The sequence below is a fragment of the Thalassophryne amazonica genome, chromosome 17, assembly GCF_902500255.1.
Source record: "Thalassophryne amazonica chromosome 17, fThaAma1.1, whole genome shotgun sequence".
Lineage (NCBI taxonomy): Eukaryota > Metazoa > Chordata > Actinopteri > Batrachoidiformes > Batrachoididae > Thalassophryne > Thalassophryne amazonica.
In genome coordinates, this window is record NC_047119.1 from 32,509,197 (window position 1) to 32,521,930 (window position 12,734).

Here is a 12,734-nt window from a genome sequence, read left to right on the forward strand (position 1 = left end):
CAAACCACCGGATCATTTCTAAACGGATCACTCTGTGGATACGAGACCATCGTGTGCTCTTTCTCTGGTTATCACAAGAGCTGGACATCAGCCATTTTCCGGCAGATTTCACTTTTAACAAGAGATTTTGTTATGGAAAGCCGCACGGAGGCTTCGCGCGTCAGGACCGATTCGCTGTGGAAGCGAGACAAAGGAACACTTGCGTTTCGGAGTGTTAAAGGACAAGTTTGGACATGCCCAGCTCTCCACAATTTCTCTGATACTTACTGGACTGGTAAGCATTGAAAGCCGAGATAGACTTGTCCAAACTTGCCGTTTAGAAATGACTTTATTGACAGACCTCGTATATCAAGAGTGTAAGAAGTCTGATGAATTACAGGAGTGATATGTTTGGCCAGAAAACTCTGCTTGCCCAAATCCTTTGTCAAAAGTCTCCGCCTCAAATCATTCAGTTATGTTAAAATCCAACTGAGGTACATGTCTGCACTCTGTGACTTGGTGCTCGTGACTGGCTTCAAATGAGAAAAAATTCATGCGCGCACAAGGAGGTTCCCTTCACCACCACCAAATGACACATCACATATTGCATTTTGTTCCGTGGGTTAAAATACATGCAGTCCATTTAATATTGTCCATTTTGTCCAAGAACACAAACTCTAAGCACAAGACACAGACCTGGAATCAAACCCTGTTATACATACCGGAAGGCCATCTCCTAGCTCACAGAGCCACCTGCTCTACATAGTCTTCTTTTTGGTAGGAGAGTCAAGCTGGTCTGAAATGAACTTGTCTTTTTTGGAGAAGCAAGTTTTATTTTCATTTAACATTCAAATGTGTCTGTCCTCTGTGGCTATATGTACATATGACAGCATCTTTAAGAGAATTAACTGCATGATGTTTGAAATTTTGCTGATTTTTGACGTTTGACGTTCTGACGTTTTGAAAGTTTGCTGATCCTTGCGATCAAGTGAAAGAGTCTAGAAGGAAATTTTAGACATGCATTTTCACAATGGTCTTCCATTTTGTTACCATTTTGTCAGAATGTCAACCCATCACCCACTGCCAAGTCAGCTTTCAGAACAAGAGACGAAGTTACAAATCTTATGGATCGGCTTGATTTTAAATTGGTGCCTCAGTGACAGTGCGCAAATATACTCGCTTTACTATTGTTCATGGATTCACAATAAACATTAATTTATTATGCTGTTTTTTTAATACTCTGGTGATGTATATCTTTGCCCTCTGTCAATCGGCCGGGCGTGTGATGGATTGGCGTCCCATCAAGAGGGAGTTGTAGACTCTCATCCTCTGGGGATCTGTCCTGATGGGGTTTAGTGCCTGTATAGGACTAGGTTACTTGTGATAATGACACTATGGAGTCAAACTGGAGTAAAACTGGGGACAAATAAAACTGCACATCTGAAAGGGTCTCTTGATGGTCAAGGATTTAGCTTTAGGTCTGGGATTGTGGTTGAATTTACAGCCTATCTCTAAGTGGAGTGCTGTTTGCTGGGTGGAGCTCAGGTGTGTTGACAAGGCTTTTAGCACTAATGTGCTGTCAGGATGGTGTGCAGACGAGTGCGTGTGTGTGTGTGTGTGTGTGTGCGTGTGCGTGTGCGTGTGTGTGTGTGTGTGTGTGCGCTTGTGCTTGTTAGGGGCCGGCGAACACGAGGTCACTAATGCTCCAACCGGGAGACCTTTGAGCAGGAAAGCACAGCGTGGACGGGTGAATGTTACTGAGACGTAATTACTGTCTCTATACACACACACACACACACTCCCAGTGATCTCCTCTTTCTGCAACACCTACCGCTTTCACACCAGAACAACAGCCTGTGGGAAAATGCATGTGTGCAGTTGGTGTGAATGGGTCAACAGAGGTTATCTGAGTGTGAGCCTGATCCTCGTCTGATGCACTTCAGTTCTGTGCCTTGAGGTCTGTGCTTCCTGCCAGATGGAGAACCTAAATCTGAAGTCTTCCATTTGTTTTAAGGCTGTTTTAAAAACTATTTCAAAACCAGTTTATCTGTGATTTTATCATGTTGCTGACCGAACAGGGCGGGGTGTAAAGTAATACCAAGGAATTCCATCTATCCAAAGACATTTTTGTCCAAGCAGTAGTGCATGTTTTCCTTGATGTATTCCATGCCATTACAAGATGCATATATATATATATATATATATATATATATATATATATATATATATTCTTAAATTTGTATTGAACTGTTACATTTTGCATTGACTGACACCACTGATTTATGTGATTATTATCTTCTATCGCGCATTTCTTACAAATGGTTTCATCACTGTGTCTTTCCAGGCATGTAACAGTGATGAATACTTGGCACTGCCTAGAGAGGACATGGCCCGGATGCTCAGAGAGAGAGGTTAGTCAGACGGGTCTCCATACATGGAAACTCACACTATCAAATACTTATATATATATATATATATATATATATATATCAATTGTTTCAGGTATTCAAACTAATTTTAATATAAACAAATGCAAAATGCACTTTTTACCCGAGGGCCATCAAATATCGGGTATTGTGAAGACTTTGCGTCTGTCCGTCCATCTGTCTGTGCTCAGCTTCCTTTGATGGCCTACATATGCAGTAGTTCCAGGCCAGTAATTTGAGTGGAAAAGCTCAGAACTTGCTTCATCGTGTGGGATTTAAGTCATTGAAAGTGTTTGTTATGCAGAATTGTGCTATTTCTACTGGATATCCCACGATTCACATGGAGAGAGACTGACTGCAGAGCCTGAAGGGTCCACTTTTTACAGTGCCGAAGAGCTAGCAGAACTACTCACTTTTAAGTCCTGCCAGTGTGAAAAACTAAATTGTTTGGACAAAAGACAGAGGAATATCTGCCACTGATGTTAGACATGTAAAGGCCTATCAAATGGCAACAAAAAAGATGGAATTTTCTGCTGAAGACATGCAATTGGATATTTAAGTTTTGATCATTTAATTCCTACACATAGGCAATATTACGGTGCCCTCCTGTTAATCGTGTGTCATTCTTTTGAGTTTCATACACAATTAGGCAAGATTTATTTATTCATTTATTTATTTATTTATTTGAAGACATTGAACCTCGTTTTATTTAATCTCAAACAAGAGCAATCAGAGATTTCTCACATCCGCCAATCCAGATACAGACACCTCCAAAACTGAATGGAGTCTTCCATGGCCTAATATGTATCCGTGGTGAAAATTTGGTGAGAATCCTTGAAGTAGTTTTGACGTAATCCTGCAAAGCCTATATAAAGTGAATTTAGATCCAGCATCCGGATCCGGATCACCCCCAAATTTCATTGGTGTCTTTGATGGCTTAATCGGCATCCGTGATGAAAATTTGATGTGAATCCATGAAGTATTTTTGACATAATCCTTCAAAGACTATATAAAGTGAAACTTGATCCAGAAACCGGATCCGGATCTGGATCACGTCCAAAATTTAATGGAGTCTTCCATCGCCTAATATGTATCTGTGTTGAAAATTTCATCAAACTCCATGAAGTAGTTTTGATGTAATCCTTCAAAGCATATATAAAGCAAACTCTTGATCCAGAATCTGGATTTGGACCCCGATCACCTCCAAAATTTAATGGAGTCTTCCTTGGCCTAATATTTATTTGTGGTGAAAATGTGGTGACAATGCCTGAAGTACTTTTGACGTAATTCATCAAACCCTATATAAAGTGAATCTTGATTCCACATCCGGATCCGAATCTGAATCACCTCCAAAATTCAGTGGAGTCTTCCATGTCCTAATAATCTATCTGTGGTGCAAATTTGGTGAGAATCCGTGAAGTAGTTTTGACGTAATCCTTCAAAGCATATATAAAGTAAAATCTTGATCCAGAATCTGGATTCAAATCCAGACCACCTCCAAAATTTAATGGGTTTTTCCATGGCCTAATATGTGTATCTGTGTTGGAAAATTTTGTCAAAATCCATGCAGTAGTTTTGACATAATCCTGCTAACAATAATCTTTCAAAAGCCTATGTAAAGTGAATCTTGATTCCGGATCCGAATCACCTCCGAAAATTCAGTGGAGTCTTCTATATCCTAATAATCTATCTGTGGTGCAAATTTGGTGAGAATCTGTGAAGTAGTTTTGACCTAATCCTTCAAAGCATATATAAAGTGAAATCTTGATTCAGAATCCGTATTCAGATCCGGATCACCTCCAAAATTGAATGGTTCTTCCATGTCCTAAAATCTATCTGTGGTGAAAATTTCATCAAAATCCGTGCAGTAGTTTTGAGGTAACCCTGCGAGCAGACAGACAAATTGTAGCAAGGTGAAGTCCAGATTGAAAAGATGTTCCCGCTAGTTTGGCTAACAAGGAATTCCCCTTTGTCTGACCTGGTAGAGTTCTGGTCTTTAGTTTGAGCGGTCAGGGATTCGATCCCACCACTGTCCCGGCCACAAAGGTCCTCCGGTCACAAAATAAACGTAGGTGATTTTATTACTTTATATTATTAGGCATATGTCAGTGTTGTTTCTGAGTCTGAAACAGGAGGTGGTTGTTTCGAAAAATAAAGCATGATATTAATTTTGATAAACGGAAGAGAAATTAAATTAATCTTATAAACATACCATTAAAGTGCTCACTGCAGACCTTTGAATGTCTTTTGGGAATCCAGTTTCTCCCATCTGCCTCATCCCTGCTGATTTCTTTGTTTTGACACTCTATTCCTACCTTGTGCCAGACATTTACGTTTTTGTGAATTGCTACACTGAGGCAGAGATCAAAAGTCACCTCCTGAACTTTTTTTTGACTTTTCATAATATTCTCTTTATTCTACCCCAATATATTCTGCTTTTTTAAATATATATGTAAAATCATCTGCTGCACCTGAACTACTGCATGCGCAGGGCATTGTGGGATGTTGCGAAAGACTCTATACAGGTTGACAACTATGGCATCAAAACAATGACGGGGACTTAAGCTGCAGCTGTTAAACACTTTTATGATGTGGAAAATTGCAACCCGACTCGATCATCGGTAACGTTTTTTTGCTTTTGTTTTTCCCTCCTGTGTGTTTGTGACAGAGGTGAAAATAAACTTTATGCCCTTCAGGGAGTAACTGAATAAAATAAACTGCTTGGAGTTATTGCCTTTTGTGGTATTTGCCATTTCTGAAGATGTATTTGATGACTTGGTGTTCAGTATTCATGTACTCGTATAAAATCTCAACCTTATGGACTATGATCCTAAAATCTTCTCTTTTGTGGTTTGGAAGGATTTCTGCAAGACCAGAATGCTGTCCACACACAACTAACATCCCATGAGGAGGAGGAAGATGAGCCTGGTGACATTCTGACCCCCAGTCTGACCCCTGAACTCCCCAGGTATGCCCTCCGCTGTCGCTGGGCCCCTCTTTCTGTGCTGGACCCTGACACCCTGACCTTTCCAGGGGGAGCACCCATACAGCTCCACACCGTACCCCCCACCCTACTGGAGAGGACACCGCTCTTCTATGCCTGCACCAGATGTGGCAAGGTGTTCTGGGAAGGCTCCCATTTCGGCCGCGTCCTTTCCCAGTTTCAGGAAATCTTGCACATATCAGATGAGGACAGTGATAGTGTTGCAGCTCCCCTTAGAACGGCAAACGAAATCTGAGATGTATGCGTTTTTCACAAGGTTTTTCTCATCGCTTCTGCGTCTTAACCTGTGATGACATCAGTGTGTGCTGGTCTTTTCAGAGTTCTGTAAATGTACCAGGAGACCCACATTAACTTTTGTTTTGCATGTGATTTAAAAAAAAAAATCATTCATTATTTTACACATGCACACAATGTTTTTTCTTTTTCTAATCATTAGTAGTCACAGAAAAATGACGTCAGTTTGAAAGTTTGCAGTGCGAGAGTTGCACACAAGGTGCAGTGGAAATGATATTATAGCCCTATCGGATGACAAAGGTAAACGTGTTTTAAATCCATTTGTTTGCTTGATTTTTCTAAAGGCTTGAACCAATTTCACTTTAAACGATAAAATCACTTTTTACTCCTCAAGTCACATGGCAAACACTGCTAGCAGTGAAGCCTCTGAATGCGCTATTCATCTTAGACCATTGTTTCATTTGTGAGAAATCCTTTTATTAAGAAAAATTAGGAAGGAGTAAATGAAGAGCAGTTATTCAGGGAGTTTAAAAACAATCAGTCATACCCACAAAATGACACAAAAGGAATCCTTAAAACTGACTTTGTTTTTTAAATTGTCTTCATGTAAATGCTTCAGAATATTTGAAAGAATACAGCCATTTTACTGTATGTTTTTCTAATATACCGGTTAATATTAATGGTCTAACTAACCATAGCACATGGTAAATAATCCCTATAAACTTCATGCAAACATGTGACCATTAGACTTTGTTCAGATTGCCAATTCAAATCAAATTTTTTTTGGGGGGGGGGAGTGAAATCTGATTTCACTGATTGGCTGTCCACATTATATATAACAAGTGACCAGATCCGATCTGTGTGTCAGTGTGGCCAGCCTAAAGTCACACTCTTGAAAACAGTCACATGACTGCACTCCAGTGTCACGACTGCTGTTTACTTCTTCCAAATGCTGCAACTAAACTCACATGAAGCTCTGAATAACAGGATCTGCATCATAAAAAAATCTCATCTGATGGTGAGTTTATAAGTATTTATATATTTACATTTCTAAGTTTATATATTATGAAACATTTGACAGGAGGTGCGCGTTACCAAGCATTTTCATGGTGGTGCTGCTGTTGGGTGACGGTCGTGCAGCTACACACATGCAAAAAGTGATTTGCGTCCAAAGACGCAGAATGTGGAATAAAAGGGATTAATGATGTGGAAAGATTGAGCAGTACCACAATTCTGAAACGGCACCCAGTGTGCACACACACTCAACTGCTGCGTGTTGTGCACCTGTCCAGTTAGGGAACAAGTGTATGGCTGCAGCCCACATTGTTTCTATTTGATATGACTCTTATTACATGCTCTGTGTCTACTGTTAGAGTTTTGGGTGATTTTACATGTTAGTTTGATCATATGCACCTGACAGGGTGTCCCTGTAAGCACGTCACGTTCAATGCCTTTTTTTTTTTTTTTTTTTTTTTTTTTTTTTTTTTTTTTTTTTTTAATGGAGCGAGCAGTGAGTGATTTTGTTCGCGCAGAGTGAAAATTGACCAGCGCATGCAGCGAGTGAAGAGGCAGTGGGTGTGAGCGGCATCGGGAGAAGTACAGCTGTCATCACGTAAAGCGCCCCCTTCACGTTGCATTAAAACTCAGACATAATGAAACACCTGGAATCCCATTTCAGCACTCAGACCAAAGCAGATTTGCGAAAATGTGATTTGTATCGCATTTCAAAGCCTGAAAAATGCCTCACTTGAAGAGAGCACTGGATTGACTCTGTCAGTGCACAAATTGGCCTCTCACTGTTGTAACGCAAAGCACAAATCTGTCCCTCTACATACTTTAAACACTTAGAAGTGAAGCTAAGGAATAGTATTTGTCAACATATTCTCTAGTTGAGGTCCAGAATCCATATAATCTGTACGTATAATTTAATACACCACCTTTTCTTCCACAAAGTACACATGGATCGAGTAAAACTGGTTCAGCTTGTCATGATGACCAGTGGCACAAATAAAAGTTTGGACCCAAGCCAAAATTCATATGTAGAACTCTCTAAACTCAGATGTTCATATATTGATTTTTAAAAATACAGGCCCAGTTTGAAAGTAACCTGTGATTAATGAAATCTGATTCAAAATAACTTATGTAAATGCATTAGTTTAAAGTACCAGATGTGGATATGCAATGCACCACTTGTTAATGAGCAGCTCCGCTACTCATTAACAAGACACTCATAATGAGCAGCGGGATGACATTACATAGGTTCTCTTAATTAACAAATCGGCTTTAGGGAATGTTGCAGAGATGGAATGCATGATCACATATGAAGATGTTAACAAATCCAACAAGTTGTAGCATAAATCATGTACATTTCATTCTCCGTGCGTGTGTATACACACACATACAGTACACATAGTGGAATCCAGTACACTAAACAAGTAATATCCCTTTCCAGCTTATCAAAACTGTCTGATGCCAGACCAGGAAAAATAAGTTGAGAACGACTTACTGTTAGGGAAATATTCTGCAAATATCCTAAACGTTGCTGCTAATCTTTTAGCCTTTCTGGGTCTCATGGAAATCTGTAGAACAAAATATCCATATTCTGCTCATGCCGATTGATGCAGCCATATGATGAACCTGAAAACCTGCCCTCGGAACCAGGAAGTTGAAAATGAGTTCATCTTAAAAAATGGGATTAATGATTGGCAAGTCATGGCGACTGGAGCAAGCCTTTCTTGCAACCATGATGGCGATCACATGATCGAATGTGGTCAACTGCACTGGGGTCTGTAGGACTGATGATGTAAGGGTTCCAAAAATGCACAAACACATTGATAACTATATCGTGGTTTTAAGATTTGGAAATCCAGGTTTCATTTTAAAGCTCTACAGCTGGTGCCACATTAGTTACACATTACCTGTAAGTTTCCTTTTTAACCGTTTTTGGGAAACAGGATTTCTGTCACACAGCACAATTGTCAAAGGTGATTAGAGCATTCAGATTCCTGATTACTAACAGTGTTTTAACATGACTAAGGTTCTTTAAAAAAAATTTAAAAAAAATCTTTGATTGAGGGTGGTTACCCATGTTTGGGTTTATTATTTAATCATAGCTTTATTTTTCAGTCAAATGGTGTTTTGTCCCGTTGGCTCTGGTTTCAAGTTTTAAATCCCCGTGTTTATAATCATTTAAATGGAATTATCATTTCTTTTACCAAATACAAGTTCTACTGTGACTGTTTTGATATGACCGTTTGCATTTGTTTATTTTCTCTGATACGGTTATTATAGGATTTTATAATTTTATTTGTGATAAGAAATGTTTGTGTTTTGCAGCATTCACATGACATTTCCATGATGACATTATTAAATATCCTGACATTTGTAACATTTTGAGTGAATTCTGTTGTCTTCCACAGTAGCTTTATGTAAAAACCTTGTTGTATTCTTTGCACATATTGTTTAGCTTGAAGCTAAACATGTTAATGAAGACATTTTTCACCTCAACTTTGGGTCCAAGAGTTTAAGAATGCACATATATATGAGAGCCTAGAGGTATTTTTTTTTTTTTTTCGTCTCCCAGTATTAAGTTGACTAGACACTTGAACATATTTGATCTGCACACTGGTATGCAATCTGCCATGCCAGAGAGTAAACTCATTGTAAACTATTGTAAACTGTGTGCAGCTTCATGCAAATGCACAAAGAAAATTTTGACATGTTCAAAATCTCCATTAATTATGTGAACTTTAAGTGAACATTGCACAAACAGGTAAAAAAAATACTACATGTGAATGGGAGTGATTGCATCAGCATACTGTATCACAGCGCAACTCAGCTGAACGATTGACAAGATGTTAAATCTACCATAAACATAATTTTACAGCTGCTCATAAGGAGTGAACATGCAACTGTTTTACTAAGCCATTACAATGTAAATATAACAAATAATTACCTTTTAGACTATTCCAAATGCGTTCTCCACCTCATGCAGTGCACGAGAGAGACAACAGAGACTGAGTCCGCAAGCGATTAGAGGTTTCATCAGCCAAAATCTGAGAGAAAATGATTAATCCGCTACAAAATAATTATTTTATATGCGCAGTGTCCAGCGACACAAAGCACGGCATCCAGTGGAACACAGCCAGTGGCATTGTCAGCACGAGTTGTGCAGCAGTGTGGGAGTTAAATCCGTGCATGTGTCAAGGTGCCTTTACCCTTCACAAAACAGGAGTGAACCTAATTGTGGACAGATTGAGACCACCGAATTCTTGATGTTGTCAGAGGTAACGCTAAATAACAATGTGGCGTTTTCTGCACTCATACTCGAGTGCTCATGTCAGAGTGCTCTAGAGTTGACTATTAAAAAAAGACATGTTCTTCAGTTTGAGATTAACTTACCTTTCTTCCATCTTTTTTTATTTTTATTAACATCAGGTGAAATTGCAATTTACAATTAGTTTTTTAAGAAAGAAAAAATAACAAACACTCAACTATGTACATTTTCAATTTCAATTTTTCAATTTATTTTCATTTATATAGCGCTAAATCACAACAGAGTTGCCTCAAGGTGTTTCACACAAGTAAGGTCTAACCTTACTAACCCCCAGAGCAGCAGTGGTAAGGGGAAAAACTCCCTCTGAGGAAGAAACCTCAAGCAGACCAGACTCAAAGGGGTGACACTCTGGTTGGGTTATGCTACCAACACAAATTACAGAACAATTCACAAAACAAATATACAGGAAATGCTGTTGGTGGACAGGAGGGTCTCCAGCACAAATACCACACCCATCTCTGGATGGAGCTGCACCTTAGACAGAGAGAAAAAACAGAATCAGGCATCAGAAAGACAAGAAATACAATATAATTTGTCAGCAGTAAACAACAAGAAAAACAGGAAACACGAAGGTGATCGCCGGCCACTAGCCCTAAGCTTCACTAAAAGACCCAGAATTTAGGTAAAGTTGAGGCCGCAGCACGCTCCGTTTGCTAATAAAATGAATTAAAAGAGTAAAAACTGTAGAACTATACTATGCCAGTATGCTAGCCATATGAAAGGGAAAATAAGTGCGTCTTAAATCTGGACTTGAAAGCCTCCACAGAATCTGACTGTTTTATTGACGCAGGGAGATCATTCCACAGAGCAAGCGCACGATAACAGAAAGTTCTATGACCTGCAGACTTCTTATTCACCCAAGGGACACATAGTAGTCCTGCACCCTGAGAACGCAAAGCTCGGGCCGGTACGTAAGGTTTAATTAGGTCAGCTAAGTAGGGAGGTGCCAGTCCGTCAACAATTTTATAGACTAGTAGCAGAACCTTAAAATCTGATCTCACTGGGACAGGAAGCCAGTGAAGGGATGCCAAAATGGGTGTAATGTGGTCAAACTTTCTGCTTCATGTCAGAAGTCTGGCTGCAGCATTTTGAACCAGTTGGAGAGCCCTAATGCTGGACTGCGGTAAACCAGAAAATAGACCATTGTGGTAGTCCAATCTACAAGAGATAAATGCATGGATCAGGGTCTCGGCATCAGCCATAGACAGGATGGGATGAATCTTCACTATATTTTGCAGGTGGAAGAAAGCAGTCCTCGTAATATTTCTAATGTGGAGGTCAAAGGACAATGTAGGATCAAAAATTACCCCATGGTTCCTCACTTTGTCAGTGTGATGTATGACACATGAGCCTAGGCTAAGTGTTAACTGGTCAAGTTGATGCCGATGTCTCACTGGACCAAGAACCATCATTTCAGTCTTATCAGAGTTTAAAAGTAGGAAGTTTCTAGACATCCAACTTCTCACTGATGCAAGGCAATCTTCTAAGGATTTTATGTGAATGAGATTACCAGCAGTTATCGGCATGTATAACTGTGCATCATCAGCATAGCAGTGAAAGGTAATCCCAAAATGCCGCAATATGTGCCCAAGGGGTGCTGTATAAAGGGAGAAAAGCAGGGGGCAAAAACAAACAAATGGAATATGAACACTGAGTAGAAAGACAACAAAAAAATCAGAATTTATTCTTTACAATAAATTAAAAAGGAGAGAGAAAGGTCAATCTGTGTGTAACTACTCAAGTTACTCTGTCTGGTAAGGTTTGTAAGGTGGCCAGGTAAGTCACAAATGTTACCCATACATGGAAAAAACGTGTGTGACTCCTCTCAGTGCACATTTAATTTTCTCCATCTTGAGAAAGAATACAACATCCCTAAGCCAGACTGACATAGTTGGTGGGTGAGGCGATTTCCATAGTAGAAGAAAACATCTGGGTAGTAATGAAGTATATCGGATAATCTCCAACTGCACAGAATTTAAATGCATGTTTTCATTTGGTGTACCAAAGATTGCTATCAATGGACAAGTATGTAAAGGAATGCCCAATATACCAGACGGTGAAGTAGCTAAATGTGTGTACTTTTGGACAAGAGAAAAACATAGCTTTTTCTCTTTTTTATGTGTATATTCTGCATGTGGGTGATTCTTTAACTACGGGCACTATTGGCCTTGTAAATGTAATTTCCACCACACCATTGCCTTACAATATAAAGCGCCTTGGGGCAACTGTTTGTTGTGATTTGGCACTATATACATGTGCTCTGATGTCACTGTTTATCTCCATAGAAACTACCCAAACAATCTTTCATACAAACTGTTTAAAGGGACATTACAGTGTTGTGGTGGAAATTACAGCAATAGTGTGGGACAACTACATTTTGTTTAAAAATATCACAACAGTTGTATGACATTGAATACCCCAATTATGTTTTGATTATTTTACTGATATTTTATTCAGAGATATTTTAAAACATTAGAAAAAACATTTCTTTACCATTCATTTTTATCATTGAAGATCAAAAGTCTGGGTGTGGGACAAGCACAAAATGGCAATATTTTCATGTAGATGCTGAAAAAAGGTGAAAAAGTCATCATAGACTACTAGAACAACTTTCTTAACACACTTTCATTGTAAAGATAACTATAAAAGTGTGAAATTTCCCCTTTTTTTTCTGTTTTTCATACAATATGATCAAAGGACATAAGTGCCCGTAGTCTAAGAATCACCCATGTACAAAATTTTAAGATTCATTTAA

At 39.1% G+C, this 12,734-nt stretch overlaps 1 protein-coding gene across 3 annotated transcripts in view; it reads left to right on the top strand.

Annotated features, from left to right (window-relative positions):
* The window catches only part of exd3 (exonuclease 3'-5' domain containing 3), an 88,252-nt gene extending 82,128 nt beyond the window's left edge, over nt 1-6,124 (top strand). For all 3 annotated transcript variants that reach the window (XM_034192052.1, XM_034192053.1, XM_034192051.1), the window contains 2 exons: nt 2,324-2,390; nt 5,265-6,124. In XM_034192052.1, the coding sequence (XP_034047943.1) occupies nt 2,324-2,390; nt 5,265-5,644 (447 nt within the window). In that variant the 3' untranslated portion in view covers nt 5,645-6,124. The remainder of the gene's footprint in view (nt 1-2,323; nt 2,391-5,264) is intronic.
* The last annotated feature ends 6,610 nt before the right edge of the window (nt 6,125-12,734 follow it).